The sequence below is a fragment of the Rhineura floridana genome, chromosome 5, assembly GCF_030035675.1.
Source record: "Rhineura floridana isolate rRhiFlo1 chromosome 5, rRhiFlo1.hap2, whole genome shotgun sequence".
Classification (NCBI taxonomy): Eukaryota; Metazoa; Chordata; class Lepidosauria; order Squamata; family Rhineuridae; genus Rhineura; species Rhineura floridana.
The window spans coordinates 126,420,952-126,437,335 of record NC_084484.1 but is presented as its reverse complement, the minus strand read 5'-3'; the positions used below and the strand labels follow the sequence as shown (position 1 = coordinate 126,437,335).

The 16,384-nt window shown below is 39.7% G+C and overlaps 1 protein-coding gene across 4 annotated transcripts in view; it reads right to left on the bottom strand.

Annotated features, from left to right (window-relative positions):
- Positions 1–12,257: 12,257 nt before the first annotated feature.
- The window catches only part of POU2F1 (POU class 2 homeobox 1), a 177,756-nt gene continuing 173,629 nt past the window's right edge, over positions 12,258–16,384 (bottom strand). For 3 of the 4 annotated variants that reach the window (XM_061628019.1, XM_061628020.1, XM_061628021.1), the window contains exon 16: positions 12,258–16,251. In XM_061628019.1, the coding sequence (XP_061484003.1) occupies positions 15,941–16,251 (311 nt within the window). In that variant the 3' untranslated portion in view covers positions 12,258–15,940. The remainder of the gene's footprint in view (positions 16,252–16,384) is intronic. The other variant, XM_061628022.1, reaches the window with a different exon arrangement.

The window sequence follows — 16,384 nt, the reverse complement described above, 5'->3', positions numbered from 1 at the left end:
ACAGCTTCAAGAAAAGTACAGGGAGCAAAACCAACCTCTGTATATGGCGTTCATTGATCTGACTAAGGCCTTTGATACTGTAAATCAAACTGCTCTCTGGACAATCCTTCTGAAAATTGGATGCCCTGATAAATTTGTGAATATTTTGCGACTCCTCCATGACAACATGACGGCAACAATTTTGGATAACAATGGCTCTCAAAGTGATCCATTCAAAGTGGGATCAGGCGTCAAACAGGCATGCGTCATTGCTCTGACCTTATTTGCTACCTTCATTGCCATGATTCTACACCTTGTTGAGGGGAAACTTCCCACTGGCGTGGAAATCACATATCGAACAGATGGAAAGCTTTTTAATCTCAGTAGGCTGAAAGCAAAAAGTAAGGTAATTACAACCTCTGTTGTAGAACTTCCATATGCCAATGATAATGTAGTCTCCGCACATTCAGAGGAAGACCTTCAAACTATCCTAAATGTCTTTGCAGAAGCATATGAAAACCTTGGCCTCTCACTTAACATAAAACCCCCCAAAGTACTTCATCAGCAAGTGCGAACCAATCCCTCTATAGCACCATCAATCCAGCTTAATGGTGTGACGCTGGAGAATGTCGATCACTTTTCTTATCTTGGCAGCCATCTCTCTGTTAAAAGCTGACATCGACGCTGAAATTCAGCATCGTCTGAGCTCTGAGAGTGACGCATTCTCCTGAATGAAGCGTAGAGTGTTTTAGGATCGGGATGTTAGCAGGGAGACCAAAATGCTTGTTTACAAAGCCATTGTACTACCGACCTTACTGTACACCTGTGAAACATGGACCGCCTGTGGAACATGGACCACCTATAAACACCACTCCCAACTTCTTTTAAGATTCCACCAACGCTGCCTCCGGAAAATTCTGCAAATTACTTGGGAAGATAGGCAGACTAATGTTAGCGTATTGGAAGAAGCAAAGACCACCAGTGTTGAAACAATGATCCTTCAACATCAACTTCGCTGGACCGGCCATGTTGTTCAAATGCCTGATCACAGTCTTCCAAAGCAGCTACTTTATTCCCAACTTAAGGATGGAAAACGGAATATTGGTGGACAGCAAAAGAGGTTTAAAGATGTTCTCAAAGCTAATCTAAAAAAATGTAACATAAGCATTGAGAACTGGGAAGCCTTGGCCCATGAGCGTCCCAATTGGAGGTCGGCCATTATCAAAGGTGCTATGGACTTGGAAGAAGCCCAAGTACAGGGCGAAAGGGACAAATGAGCTAAGCGGAAGGCACGTCAAGCAAATCCTCATTGTGACTGTCTTCCATCTGGAAACCTATGTCCTCAATGTGGGAGGCTGTGTGGATCCAGAATTGGCCTCCACAGTCACTTACGGACCCACTGTTTAAGACCCTGGAAGACAATCTTACTTGGCCACGAGTGATCACCAATGAATGAATTACATATGTGCCTGTAGCAGCAAATGCAGTATTTTGTGAAGGACACAAAAATGTACACACTACTAAAGAAATGTATATAAATAGTTATACTGAGCAATATTGAGATAGTTAAGACACCATACAGGGGATTCTAACCACAACCTCTCCTCTGTAATTCTTGCACTGGATGAGTGCCCCAATCCATAGAATCACAGCAGTGGGCTCTGTAATGAGGCTGTGAATAAGGATTCTGTGTGGCCACTTGTGGGCTGCTGGGCCTGAGAGATGGAATAAGCTGAGGACTTCATAGAGTGTGACTGGAATGAGAAATGCTATATGCTAATCAGTCTGATCTTCTGTGCAGACAAGCAGCTGATTTTTTTCATCGAATCAGTGTTGCAATTTCTATACTACATGTATTTAATTTACTGCAAATATAAGAACAAAAAATTGGGAAAACAAGTAGAAGCATGAAGAAAGTTACCTTTAAGAGGCAGTATAAACAATTTAGAGTGGCATGGCAAAAGAACAGATTAGAAACACAGAAAAACTAATAGAGTATTCAGAAAAAAAGCAGCCAGCAAACTAGTTCCCAAACTGTGGTCTGTGGCACATCTGCATTAAACATTCATGTTGATTTTTAATTATATTTTTACTGCTTTTACTTCTTATATGCAGATTATTGTAATATAACATATGAAATAAAGGAAATACAAATACAATTAAAAATCATACAGCATCTAGCAGTGTATTATAATTGCTACAACAGGGAGAAGGCTCATTAAGTGGTCTACCAGGACCATCAGCAATTTTCAAGTGGTCTGTGGGGAAACAACTGTTCTGTTGTGTGTGCATAAACACACAAGTGAAAAATGTCTACTACATATTTTAAAGCAAGAATGTGTGTATGAATGTGGTAACTTAACTGAAAAAAAATAGATCCTGTTCAACATGGAAGTCAATCATGAATTACCAGTAGTTTATGCTTTTTAAAAAACAACAACTTGGATATTCATTTTCTTGAAGCAAGCCACCTGCAGAATAACATGATAACATGAGCTTACCTGTTTCTGCTGTCCAATTATGTAAGAATTCTGACTTGAGATGTCCTGCAGTTTGCAGTTGGGAGAAAATAAGGAGGAATATCCTTCAGCTCTACGTTGTTGGGTATAAACAGTAGAAATACAGGGTTTTGTCATTTCCTTTCAGCAATGGCTAGCACTTGTCCAAAAACCACAAACAAGCGCATGCATGTTAAAACACTTGGAAAAATGGTTTAATGATGTTTACAACAGAAATGAACTGTACAGTTACAGTAAGTTTTATATATATAAAAATTACAGCAGACAAATGCATCTACACAAAATCTACCATTTTCATCCTGATTCACTGTAATCTACACAGTCTTGCTCAATGCCCACAGCCACCTGCAGGCAGCCACTAGAGGGAAAAAATTGAAGGTATCTTTAAAGAGACAGCATCCTTTTCACCTTACAGTTCTCAAATTCAAAGTTAGGTGAGAATGCATCCTATGTATATGTATATACACATACATAATATATACATCACAATTCGATGACAAACTGTTTAGGTGAATTAAGCTGTACAAAAGATCACTTAAGGAGGTCTAAGCAAGAAATAAGTGAACCTGTTGTTCAAAGACCATGCAGCTCTACAATCAACACCAAGTTCACAAATTAATTTTTTTTGGCAGAGAAAGAGCCCAGGAACTCCTAAAATCAATTCCCCCAAATCATTGCTTTGCTGGCAAGATGCTTTTTTCCTTCTTAAAAAAAAAGCATACATTCATTGTTTAAGAATAGGCATGCTTTCCCTTATTAAATTGCTTCACTTTGATTCTTGCCTCACCTGTGGAAATGAATGGACAATTCTTTCAGGAAACTGGGCCTTTATGGGAGGGAAAAGTACAATTTCATTCATATAAGCATGCTGTCTCTTTAAAAAAAAGGAATAAAGATCTCCCTGTTGGGAATGGCAATCAGAGAAAATGCAATCTAAATCGACACTCTGGTGAAAATTACAGATTATGTACACTTCTTCTCAATTATGAACACCTAGGCAGTGAAAACTCTTGTGTTAATACATACATCGACACACCCAAAACATACAAAAATACTATTATTTCAAACTACTAAGAATAAGACAATTCAGTTATCTCCATGCTATGACTTTAAGAGCGTTACACTGAAACAAACAAGAATTTAAACGACATTTTTTAATATCCCAGAAATATACCAAAATATACATCTAAGCTTTGGAATTACTGAGGTTAGACTAATGCAAGTGCTGGGTAATTGTACTTAATACACAAGTCTAAGGTTCTGCAGGAAAGAAATTATCTTTGGTATCTGCATCAGGCTAATATTATTAACATTTGGATTTTGCTTTGGGATAGAGCTTGTATGACCCTAGAACCAAACACCCCCTAATCAACTGAGATTTAAAAGATCCATGTAAAAAGTTCCTTCATTGGCAATCCCCCCTCCCCCAAAGTTTAAAAAGTCATAGGCATCTACCTAGCACAAAAGGTTGAGAAATACAATGCATAGTTGCACAGTGGTGCTGCAAAAATAAAGAACAAAAAAAAGAGGGGAGAAAAAGATAAAGAGAAGCAAAATATTTTTTTCAGAGATTCTGCACAACAGAACAGCCTCTTCCAAGCAGTGGCAGGGGGAAAGCTCAGAAGTGCACCTCAGCGTGTATTAATCAATATCACCCAGCTCCCAAAGGGTTAAAAGCACCCATCAGAGCAGCCAATCATGCACCAATGTCTTCAGCTTCACAATCAATCTGTGGAGTCCATCACCTTATCCCACTGAACTGCTCTTGGCCCAATGGCTCTGTGCCTTTGGATTTGTGGAGCTCAAAGAGAACCTGGTCTCCCAAACAAGTTAGCAGAGGATGGGTTAATAGTTACCTTGCTGGCAAAGTCCACATTGTCATGGACCAAGCCATCCAGGGTTAGGAGGAAGAAACCTGGCTGGGCCTCATCTTCTCCACAACCACAAGGGCTGGCTTCCTAGATATGATTGGTGCTGAAGACGCCCCTTTGTCTTTGGTTTGTTTGTTTGTTTTGAGTTTATACAATCATTAGGAAATCTTTGGTTTTGGCTGGAAATTTTTAAAAGAACAAAACAAAACAAAGAAACCGCCCCCCTCGGCATATAGCAGTGCACCGTGACCTGGAAAAGCTTCTTTTTCCAAAGGGGTGGGGAAACTACATTCGAAGTAAAATGGTGGAAGGAACAGGGATGCAGCTTCTGGTTAGCCTAGAGGGAGAAGAAACAAGATTGTCAAATAATAAAAGGAGAAAAATTAAATATGGGAGGAGCATGAGAGAGAGAGAGAGAAAAAAGTAGCAAGCAATATGCATGCAACACTTGGCTGAGAAGAGCCTTCAGGGTCCTACCTTGACCCCTGAGTACATTATAGCCCTGACATCGCACCAGAGGGAGGGAAAAGGCAGCATATCGCTTTCATGCACAGATTGGGGATAGAGATGGATAGTCACAAGAGGACCCCTGGTAACCAAAAGAAATATAAGATTGCAATTTGCCCTCAGTTTGCAGTAGCTTTTAAGCAGCGACATTCAGAGGCTTTAGGGGGTCTCTCCCCAGGTTACAGGTCACAGGATGCTATAGGCCAGAGTTCAATGTTAATCAAGGGAGGGAGGGCAGACTTGGCAACTCTGTAGGGTTTGGAGAAAGTTAAAGCAAGTTACTCAGTTATGAGTTAGAAATGAGGTATACGACAGCTCCCGTACCTGTGGCGGATAAACACCCGACACACCTAGCCTTAGACACTACCACAGAAGAAGGAAATGGAACAGCAACATGGTGGGACCAGGGGAATAGCAGAACTGCTGGAGTCCCATGATGTTCCCAAATGCACTTGCACCTGACCGACCTCTTACCTCCTGGATTTTAGAGAAAGGCCCAAATCTTCCTCCAAGGAGCTTCAAATAAATGGAAGTACCCTACGAATCAGTATATGAGTATCTACTGCGTTTTCTTCCTTCAATTCAAATACAGAAACTGGACCGAAAATGCCATGGGACAAGTGATGGCTTTCCCTCACCAAAATGCCTAGTTCCAAGGCCACTGGCAGGGTGACTTTGCTTGCTTTGTGCAAATATTAATTTAACACGTACTAAAGATTTATCAAAGTTCCTGTAGTAGTCTTACCACCAGCAATATTCACAATATACACTCAAAGCCTCCTGGTGGGTTACAGACATTTCTGCTAGAAATTCTTCAGGAAGGCTTTTGGTTTGATGGGTTCTACATAGTAAAATATTAAATTGATGGGTTCTACATAGTAACATTTTCGGTGGGAATGAACAGCATGGTGCTGCAGAGCTTGGAAAAGTTACTTTTTTGAACTACAACTCCCATCAGCCCAATCCAGTGGCCATGCTGGCTGGGGGTGATGGGAGTTGTAGTTTAAAAAAGTAACTTTTCCAAGCTCTGGGTGGTAGAGCAGAGTTTTGGAAATGTTTGGAGGAAGTGTCTACAATAAACTTGTTAAACCTATCTTTTGGCCTGAGCAAGACAGAGAGAAATAAGGCAAAAGAGGGGAGACATCCCAACTTTCCTCACAGCACTAAGGATCTTTCTCTCACAATTCCATCTCCCAGCTGGTTGTTTCATTTCCTTCCTCGGATTTGTTTTCTTTTAAAGCACACCTTGTTTTCCACATATTTTGTTCCAAGTGCTCTTATCTTTCAGAAGTCATTATCCATTTCCCTATTACCTACTTATAAATCTACCTAGCTCTTAGAAAAGTCACACAATATTAATACCACTTTACATAATATCAGAACAACAAGTCTATTAGTAAAGCTTTCAGTGAAGTTCTGCAACCCAACTGATTTCCAGAGGAAGAGTAGCTGGACAATTATTATATATTTACCCTCTCCCTTTTTTTTGCACACAACCATGCCAGGCTTGACTGATGCAATTCATCAAGCCAACAACATGTTATATGACAATGCCCAAAGCTATTATGGGGAATAAAGAAACACATCTCCAAGGTTTCCCACCATGAAAGACAACCCATAGGGCTTCTGAACTGATTTAAAACAATGGACAATGCAGTTTTGATATTTATGAGGACAATGCAGTTTTGATATTTTAAGAGTGAAATCACATTTTCTCTACTTCCAAGCAGTTGCTTGTGACTTTGGATGTTGTACTCAACAGAACTTGCCTCCAATATGTCCTTAGTAAAAGTATCCAGACCAACCCTGTGCAAAAAGAAAACCAATGCGAGACAAGATCCTCAAAGTAGAGAGTCACCAAACCAAACTCTAAGGACCACCCAACATTTTGCTCAAGACACTCTGAAAACAGTAGAGCTGACAAAGCTTAGCAGAACCTTGGGTCCCCATCAAAACACTGGAAATTCTCCCCTCAAGTTGAAGCTCAGATTCTCCTCCCCCACCCCCGAAAATATACCTCCCACACAAACATACTCTGTATTTCTTTATAAACTGAAAAATGATGCTGTGGAGTCTGGACAGAAGCAGACAAAGTCTCCCATCCAAAAATTCTATCCAATATCCTAATGATGTGCTGTGAGAGAAAAATAACCCAACTTTCCACCCAAATATAAAATAAAACTAATCCAACCAGAAACCCTTTTTTGAAGACTGCCTCACAAGATCTTGATCTTTTTGCAGGTACTCTATATGTAGGGGCTAGGAGCAGGTTAGTGTTTAGTTTGGTTTCTCTTCTGCAATTTTTGGTATAGACAGGATTAGCAATGCTACTAGAAAATTAACTAATTAAAAGAATTCCCCACCTATTACCAAGTACTACTTTCAGTAACAAGACAAGTGGGAATAAAAAGAATGATTTCACTTTGTTCTCCCAGTTCAGTTAAAATGCACATATCCTCCCCTTTGAAAATTAAATGTCTCAGCCCAGCTGCAGCCCTAGTGCAACTTACACAGACTAAATGGGTTGCTACTTTATCTCCTTGTGTGCACTCCTCCAAATACACAACCATTGCTCAGTATTTACATTCCTACCAAGGCCCTTGTTTGCCAACAGAAAATAGGTGGAGTTCATGCACACCCAGGACGACAACTGGAAGCAATACAGCAACTCAAATTTGTATGTTCTTATCTAGTGTGGTGACAATTAATGATGCTCAATGAACCCAGATTCAGGAATCATAGGTTGCTTCCTTTGGCAAGACAAAGTGAAAAAGTTGCAAGCAACATTTGCCTTCTAGCACAGCTATCTCTTTCTGCTTTCCCCTTCCCTCCCGACCCCTATAAAGTTGTAACCTAAATATAGAATTGCAAATACATACAGCATAATCAGGGTTTTCAAAACAAAACTAAAATCTACAGCTAGAATTATCTCCATTATTTATAAAGTTTATCTCCCCTGATTTTCCACTCTGAAAATGATACTAAAGCTATGCTGAGGTATTTTTTTAAAGGTGCCAGAAAGCCAGCTCTACCAAAAAGCATTGTTCCTACAACCCTGTAACAATGCCTGCTTTATAGAAGGACAGATGAGATTGGATGGAATGAGACTCCAAGTTATTCCAGCAGAGAAGCCTTCAATTTACTTGTTAGGGTCAAAAACATTGGGCAAGCTTCTTAACATTCAGCCCAGTGACATGTACACTGCATGTTTGGACAAAGGTCAGAACATGTCAGGAATAGAGATTTAGCAGTAAAGCAATGCCAGGCCATGTGAAAAGGGCCTTTTTTTCTCTTAAGAATAAAGCTATTTTAGTTCCATTGTCACTCAAGAGTCATTTCACACACTGCAATTTGCCTTCAGAGACAATCTCTGTGCATGCAATAGCAATCCAGCCTGTACTCAGTGCAATCTCTGTGCCTGAAATAGCAACTCAGCCTGTATTTGCAATGCAATCATACACTGCACATTATAATTTTCTAAATGAGAGATTTATCTCTATCCAGGAAAACTGTAATGTGTGAAGCAGCAGTTACTCTGCATAACATCCCAGGGGGAATGAAAGACTAGCGTGATCTGTTAATAGTGAGGCTGAATTCAACACTGTGCAACCTATTAAAAATTGATTTGGGACTGATAAGACTGGGGAAATGAAACAATGCTTGGTCCAAAGTATCTCAGGTTTTCTTTAGCAATTGACATGGAAATCTGTATCTAGCATAAAACCACAATGTAACGCTGAAGGAATTTTGAACTTTTGGAAGTCTCCCTAAAAAGTAGAATTGGATATAGGTTTCATTTTCCTATTGACTTTTAGACCCAAAATGGCTTTTGGTTAAATCTGTGTAATCAGAAAACATTTTGGACATGTAGCAAAAAGAAAGAGATGGAGCTGTGGAGAGAAGGGCTGGCATCAAGGGTTGGCATGGCTGGGCATCTGCCAAAGGCCTTACACTGACAAGAGTCTAACTGTTCTGCTACAGTGATATGGTAGGGGGACCTATGGAGGAAGTCTTGCCCAAAACCTAGAGCAGGGGAGAGGAAAAAAAGATGAATGTTTACAAACCAGCCAGTAAGCCATCCCACAATACTCAATAAAGTAAGAAGAGTGTGGGTAAAGGGATGAATTGGCACTAGCTCCATGTGCATTTTTCACTTAAGCTGTTAATACAGGGCATGGACTTTTCCATCAAGTCCATTCAAGATACTCAGGGTTCCGATCCAACTTTCACTACTTAAGCCAATAGAAAGCTCTCTATAGCAAGTTAGATTTGGCTCAATAACTGCATGGAGCAAGAACTATGCAGGTGAATGTCTTAAAGAGTGTATTGCTTAAAAAACATTAGATTGTAACTTTGTAAAAAAATTGGCTAATGAGTCCTGAGCTTTTGGTTAGGGATGAATAACCATAATCAGCCAGCCAGATTTCTCCTTTGGTAGTGTTTTATCTATAACCATTTATATCTACATACATTTATGAACCTCTAGAACCCTTTTAGAATTCATTTTCTAAAAAGTGCATGTAGGCACATACAGATAGAGCATAAATATATACTATTAATATCAGAGAGAAAAGGATTAACTGTTCAAGGCAAAAAGAGATTTCTATGTGGGATGTTACTTTTTAAGGTCATCAATAGCATGAATCTGATGAAATGATGCATCTGCCCAAATGTGAGTTTCCATTTTAAGATAAATCAAAGAAACAATGTTATTGAAAAATATAGTTACCGACAGGGATTGTTAGATAATTTTACATAACAAAACACTGAGTCTTTTGTAAGGTAATAAAGGAAGCTGTATGGTAAATATAGTTGCTCCACTGGCGTGGCTTGAAAAGCAACACAGTCAGATCAAAAGGTTGAATTTTACCAAATGCTAACCAAGTCAAGAAGTGGATTTTATATTTTTGTGATGCTAACTACCTCTGCACCTCAAATCACAAGGGCAACTATATGGCTCTGCAGTGGAACCAGTGTAATGCTACATTTAAATTGGGGAAAGTGTTCATAAAGCAAGACTTGAGTGTTATTTCCCCAGAACTTACCACTTACAAGAATGAATCTTTGCTTTCTATTCAGTGCTTACACTTCCTATGTAATATTGGTGCTAATAGATTCATTTTGAACGTGGCCTCACAAACACATCAATTAAGAAAGTTACTAAACTCCTACTAGATAATGATAATCACTTCCTTAAGCAAAAATCATGTGAACCGTGAGTGTCAAATACTGCATCAGAGCCAGTCTTTGCTTAGGTTGAAGTATCCACTAACTGAAATAAGTCTTCTGTGTACAATGAACCAGAGAACATGTCTGAGAGCATGTGGATTTTTTTCAATCATCTTATTACCAATCAATGTGGTAGCAAATGAAATATGGGCTATATCGCATAATGGGTAACCTACATTCTTCTAATTGTTTAGAATATCAATTAGAAAGACAGTTAAAGAATGATATTACTAACCTTTCCCCATATAATATACAATTGAAATAGGGAAGGCAAGGAAATAAGGCAACGATGGATTCTTAAGCCTGGTTTCTGGCAATGGAAATTCAGCAATGTGTTTTCTTCTGTTCTTCTTTACAACTTCCATTAACAAATAACATCTTTGGTTGAACTTATCCAGTAGACCTTAGACGAACCTCAACATAAAATTTATATTTATTTGTAATGAACCTATCAAGTACAAGTGTCTTTCCTCGGCAATGTAAGGTTACAAGTTATTAAAAAGTATAGAGTGTATTCACCATTCAGGACTCCTTTATGTCTTATAATAGAGATATGGTCTCTGTATTTCCATTGCAGGCCATCTGAGTGACCCACATTTACAATGCTCAAGTTTGTGGTTTTTCCTAGGTATGTCTGTACACAGGCTCATGCATGAGGGTTCTGGTAACTCATGAGTACCATGTCACTGTAAAGCAGTTCTGCAGGGTTTCTGGGCAGGTGCAGATTTAGTGCAGAACAGGCGGTAGGACTGCACTCTCTCTACCCTCTCTGGTAGAAATCCTTCCTGTCAGCCTTAAACATGGTTAAGGTTTATGTTGGCACTCCCACAGCCTCTTCCCTTAATCATGGATAGATATTGGGAGTACTACATCCGCACCAACCCTATGCAGCATCGGAAATGACCTGATATGACCACTGTGCATAAATGTTTATGTGGTAGGTGGGAAAAACAGCAAAAACTGTTAAAGGCATCTTTAATTCCACCCCTTTTCTGAGAGATTGTATCTATCTCATTAATGTCATATGTCAGAATCCACTGCATTGGTACTCCTCCATGCTCTGGGTTAGAGACAATACATACTTTAGGCAGTCCTCTTGTTCTTAGAACATACCTAAGTCTCTATATCTTCAAGGCAAACTAATTCATGGCCCAGACATCTTATTCCTTCTGCTACTGGGGCAACTTGCAGGCAGAGTGAGCTGCTGGCCTGATCTCTGTTGTTCTGCAGCACTAGCACTACAAATTGCCAGATGATGTACAGCAGCTTTCATGCTCAACAGGATAAGGTGACCCAGAGCCAATAAGATCCCACCCTGCCTTATACTGCCTGGAAGTTGCTTGAATCTGCAAAACTGCTGGCTAATCTACCAGCCACATCCCTGGCATAGATATATAGAGCAGCTATACATTCTCAAGATGGCAAAATAACATATCGAGATAAAAGTTTACATTTAGTAAGACCTCATAACCGCTAGCCTTGCAAAGGAAGGGGTCAAAGTATATTTGTACACGCTGTCTGAAAAACATGAATATTCTGTCCTCCAACAGAGTGAGCTGTAAAACTAAGGGCACATTCAGACATTACTTGCTGCACATGTGAGCATCATATATGGGAATATGTAATGCACAAATTGGCATATATGGTCAAATTGAAAAAGGTGAGGGAACAAGTTTATTTTGAAGTTATGAATATCATGAGTCTGCTCATGAGGAAGAGCTAAATGTTACAAATTCCTGCACTTTGATTACCCATGCATTCAGTTGGAAGAACTACTCTTCATATCGGCCCTAAGTTCACACAACTTATGCTAACTGAAATCGATATTTAAATTCATTGTCCATTATCTGTTTGCTCAAGATATCCCCCTTTTTACACCATATATTCCATATGCCTTTTTCAAGGTTCTGGCACTCCAGCTTTACTAAAATCAATGGAAACATTCCTACTGCTTTGAAAGGGATGTGGACTGAACTCTGCCATTTTCATAAGTAACCTACAACTTCGAGGACTGCAGATATGAGGATAAACCTACTCCTTTCCCCTTCAGTAATGAAGAATGCACTGAAAGCTGTCTAGACTCGCAAGGACATGTTTCAGACTTTGGCCTATGAAACCAGATCTGAAACTATGTAAAATTAACGACGACAGCTGAATGACCTATGCATGAAAAGATGAAAATAAAAATTAACATTTTCTAGAATGTTGGGAGTGCTGGACAAATTTCTCAACTAATGGGGTAATGGAACAGTGGTCAGTACTTGGATATTAGGACACAGGAGTCATACAGTGTTATGGATTACAGAAATTGCACTTTGTAGTGACTACCAGAAGGTTTTCCCTACTACTAGAATGTTCATGACTTCTGTGGCTGTCAACTTGTAACTTTGTGATAATAAAAAATTTATTGTAACTATGAAGTTCCCAGGCAGATTTTCCAATTGTCTGGATCTGATTTCTTGCTAAAGTAAGTATCGCTATATTACAGAAAAGGATTATCCATAGAACAGGCTTCCCCAAATGGCTGGGGCTGATGGGAGCTATGCTTCAAAACATCTGGAGGTCACCAGGATGGGGATGGCTGCTCTAAAATGTGTACATGTATGCATATTAATATAGTCATGTGAAATATATGGCCAAGATCAACAAGAAATAGTGACAGCCATTTAGACCCTGGTATCTCTGTGCTGTTGGGAGAAAGATATAGTCAGTCTCATGAGAGAGCATCAATGCATTAGGTGTGAGCAATATGGGGAATGGAATATGGACAATAATATGAACACAATTCAACTAAACCGCTCCAGTTTCAGGATTTTTTGTGCTTCTTTCTTTCTGTCTTTCTTTCTTAAGAACTTGCTATGAAATCTCCCAGGAGCATGGTCATCTTTGAACATGACACGGTGCTAAGAGAAAAAAAGGGTTAAAGGTGCTCACATCAACATTATGTGGCCACAACAACAGCAAGCTTTTTAAAGCCATCATCTGAGCTACATTATTGTTCCAGATTCGCCATGCCCTCTAACCACAAACAGTGAACACGAGAAACTCTAGCTAGCCAACTGAACACACAACTTCTCTGAATCCTGGAGAGATGTTTTATGATAATTTAAAGGACCATGTTCTGTTTTTTTTTTTACATAAATACGAAGGGCTTTCTTCTTGATGTTTGAAATTCATAGGTGAACAAATGCCATAGTCCAGAAGTCATCACCATCTCCTCTATCAATTAAAATATATACACATGCAAGTCTGTATGTGTACACGTGTGTGCCAAAGAACACAAGTAACATAAATCTAATTTATATGGACAAAAAACATCCATGGGATTCATATTTCCTTTGGTAGAAATTAGTCAACTCTATGGCCTCTAGACCAACATAGTGGGTACCTGTCTCTCCTCTGCCATCCTTTCATACATTCGATTACTCCAAGTTCTTGCTACGGGCCACTTAAAGTCTTAACATACAGTATTATTCATAGCCCTATAATTTTAAACTGAGACTGAAATCATGGAGACAGTCACACCACAGTATTTAGATTGAGCCTAACTGTTAAGGAGGATGTGGGAACAGCTGGAGTAGTAACCATCTGCCATTGCCATTCTATTTACACACCAGACCACGGAAATTAGTTGAGATTTTGTCTGCCCCAAGGATATACAAAAGACCCTCCCCCCCAAATTAAAACAAGCAGCAATTTTTATATAAAATTAAAAAATGAAAAGAAATTGTCAGTAGCATCTATCACCTCTCTGCATCCGAACTGCACTTATACAAACTAGTCCATTAGTACAGCAGCTTGCTAGAAATTGACTTTGGTTCAAGCTTAGTTTTTTAAAAATAAAACATTAAAAAAAATCAAACACACATAAGACGATGGACGGACATTTGATCATTTCCCTGCTTACAGTTCACAAGTTTTTAAAGTTTTAGGAAGAATAATTTTTAAATAGCTTGTGAAACAGGAAGTTGGAGATTCAGAGATGAACAGAGAACAAACAGCATGATGAGATGTGGAGAAGAGACAAAGATTTCTGCCAGTTGAGCAGTAATGCCAGCTCCATGAATTCGAGTCATCAGCCAGAGAAGGCATTGCAAATAAAGTTACTCTCATTACGAGATCAGGTGGTCAGAGGTTAAAATATTACCTTTGGCAGGAAATGCAACATAATTACGTGAGTGCTGCAATACCCCACTTCCCAGGCTTAGTGAAAAGAAACACTGGGCAGCTCCTCCTCCCTGAAGGTATTTTCCAATTAATCTTAAAAAGAGATAGGAGAATTCAAAGTACACTGCAGTGATCCAATCTCTTCTCAGTCGAGAAGACTGAGGTTCAGACCATTATAACATTTAAATTAATCTCTGTCTCCTCAATCTCTCTCATCCATTGTCAGCAGCTGTTTGCACATGCCACTTGTTACTTTGCTTGGAAACAGTTTTCCCCTCTCTAGCAGAGGTGTTTATTACTGCCATAAATGATCTAGCTAGCAGCAGCATCTACCAGAAATAGTATGAAATATAGTAAGACACATGCAACATGCCAGTGTTCACCAGGAAGACAGCGCTTTCCACAGCAGGCTGGCCAGCTTTCAGATAATTTCTTACAACCTTTTTCCAGAGCAGCGGACAGTGTCAAAGAACACTACAAACTATTTAGAATGCAGGAAGAACTGCTGTGTTGGCATAAAGCAGTACTTGTTCACATGACCCAGTTTACTTCTAGAATAGAAATGTTTTAAATTGAACACATTTTCATTACAATCATACTGGAGATAAGAGAAAAACATGTTCTCAGAGATGAGCCAATGCAGTGTTTAGAAATCCTATGCCAAATAGCTGGTAGGAAGGTTCAATGGATGCATATGAATTATCACCAATACAGGCAGCTCCTGAGAAAGTAAATAACAGAAATATTCCCAAAGTAGTAAAGTGGCCATTTCCATGCAATTATGAGATAAGAGAGCGGCCAGCACAGGTGTTGAAGACAGATCCTCCAGGCCAAATCCTTCCTCCTTTGGCATCAACAGGAGCCAAAGACGTGCAAATGAGAGCTAGATTTGGCCCAAATATCCCGAGCAAATTGCTGTCCAAACAGAACTCCCCACCTCACAAGCATGGACTATCTTTGCACATTACCCTCTGTATGTTCACTTAGCCGCCAAGACCTCTGAGAGAATCCTCAAAAACATACCGCCAAGGAAAAGGAAACTAAAGAACAATTCACATGCTCCCCTCTCTTCCCTCTTCCCTCTGTGTGGCATGGAAGCTCACTGAAACTGTTCCAGGAGCAGACAAATGCGTCCATATATATATAAAAATAATAATAATCATCATAAAGAGATAAATCAGTAATACAGGCCTGCCTAAATTGTACCAGTTAAGAAAGGAACCCCCAACACGATTGATAAGATTATAAACACCTTGTATGACATTATGGCCTGTACAACAGACCAATAAATGATAATTAAAAAAAAGATATTTAGATCATAAAGAAAGAAGAAATCCTGTTCCTATGTTTGAGTTGATATCCCACCTTAACTTGTCATTGAGACTGCTGGAAATGATAAGTAGTCCTTTTTTGTTTTTTATATTTTTGGTTAGAAAGTTCTCCAGTCAATGAAGCAATCCTGAAAAGACAGTGTTTATTATAAAATTAGGCAAATGTTTGTCCCAGTTTTAAATCCTTCTTCTTGTTTTTTTGTATTTTTCCTTCTCTCCCTTGTCCCCAGCAACATGGCGAGAGGAAACCAATCACATTTTGCAGTTTACAAACCCAGCTGGCAGCCAATCTCACTGCAGAGTAAAATAGGCTAGCGGTAGCACAGCTCAGTCCAACTCACTGCGCCTTGGAGGCAGTAGTAGTGGTGGAGGCAGCCCCACTGGCCGAGGCCACTGTGAAGAGAGAGTTCTGGATAGACTCTGCTGAGGTGGAGGTGGCATGAAGGCTGGCAACTGGTCCAGAGGCCCCTGCGGAAGCTGCAGCCGCAGAGACCAAGCTAACTGGGTTGCTGGTGAGCAGTGAAAGGTTCTGAGGGTTCAGGAACAGTGGGGCAGTTACGATGTTTGGTGTACCTCCAGCATTGGCAAATACCAAGTTCCCAGTTGCATCCAGTGATGTTATTGGAAGAGAGCCACCAGATGCAAGAGCTAGAGAGAAGGGAGAAAAGGTCAGCAATTGCAGTCCCCAAATCAGCAACGCTTTACTTTTTCTTTGTACTAGTAATGGAAGTTAACCGCCACCACCCCACCTTCGAAACAGTAAATAAAGCCCTTTCAACAC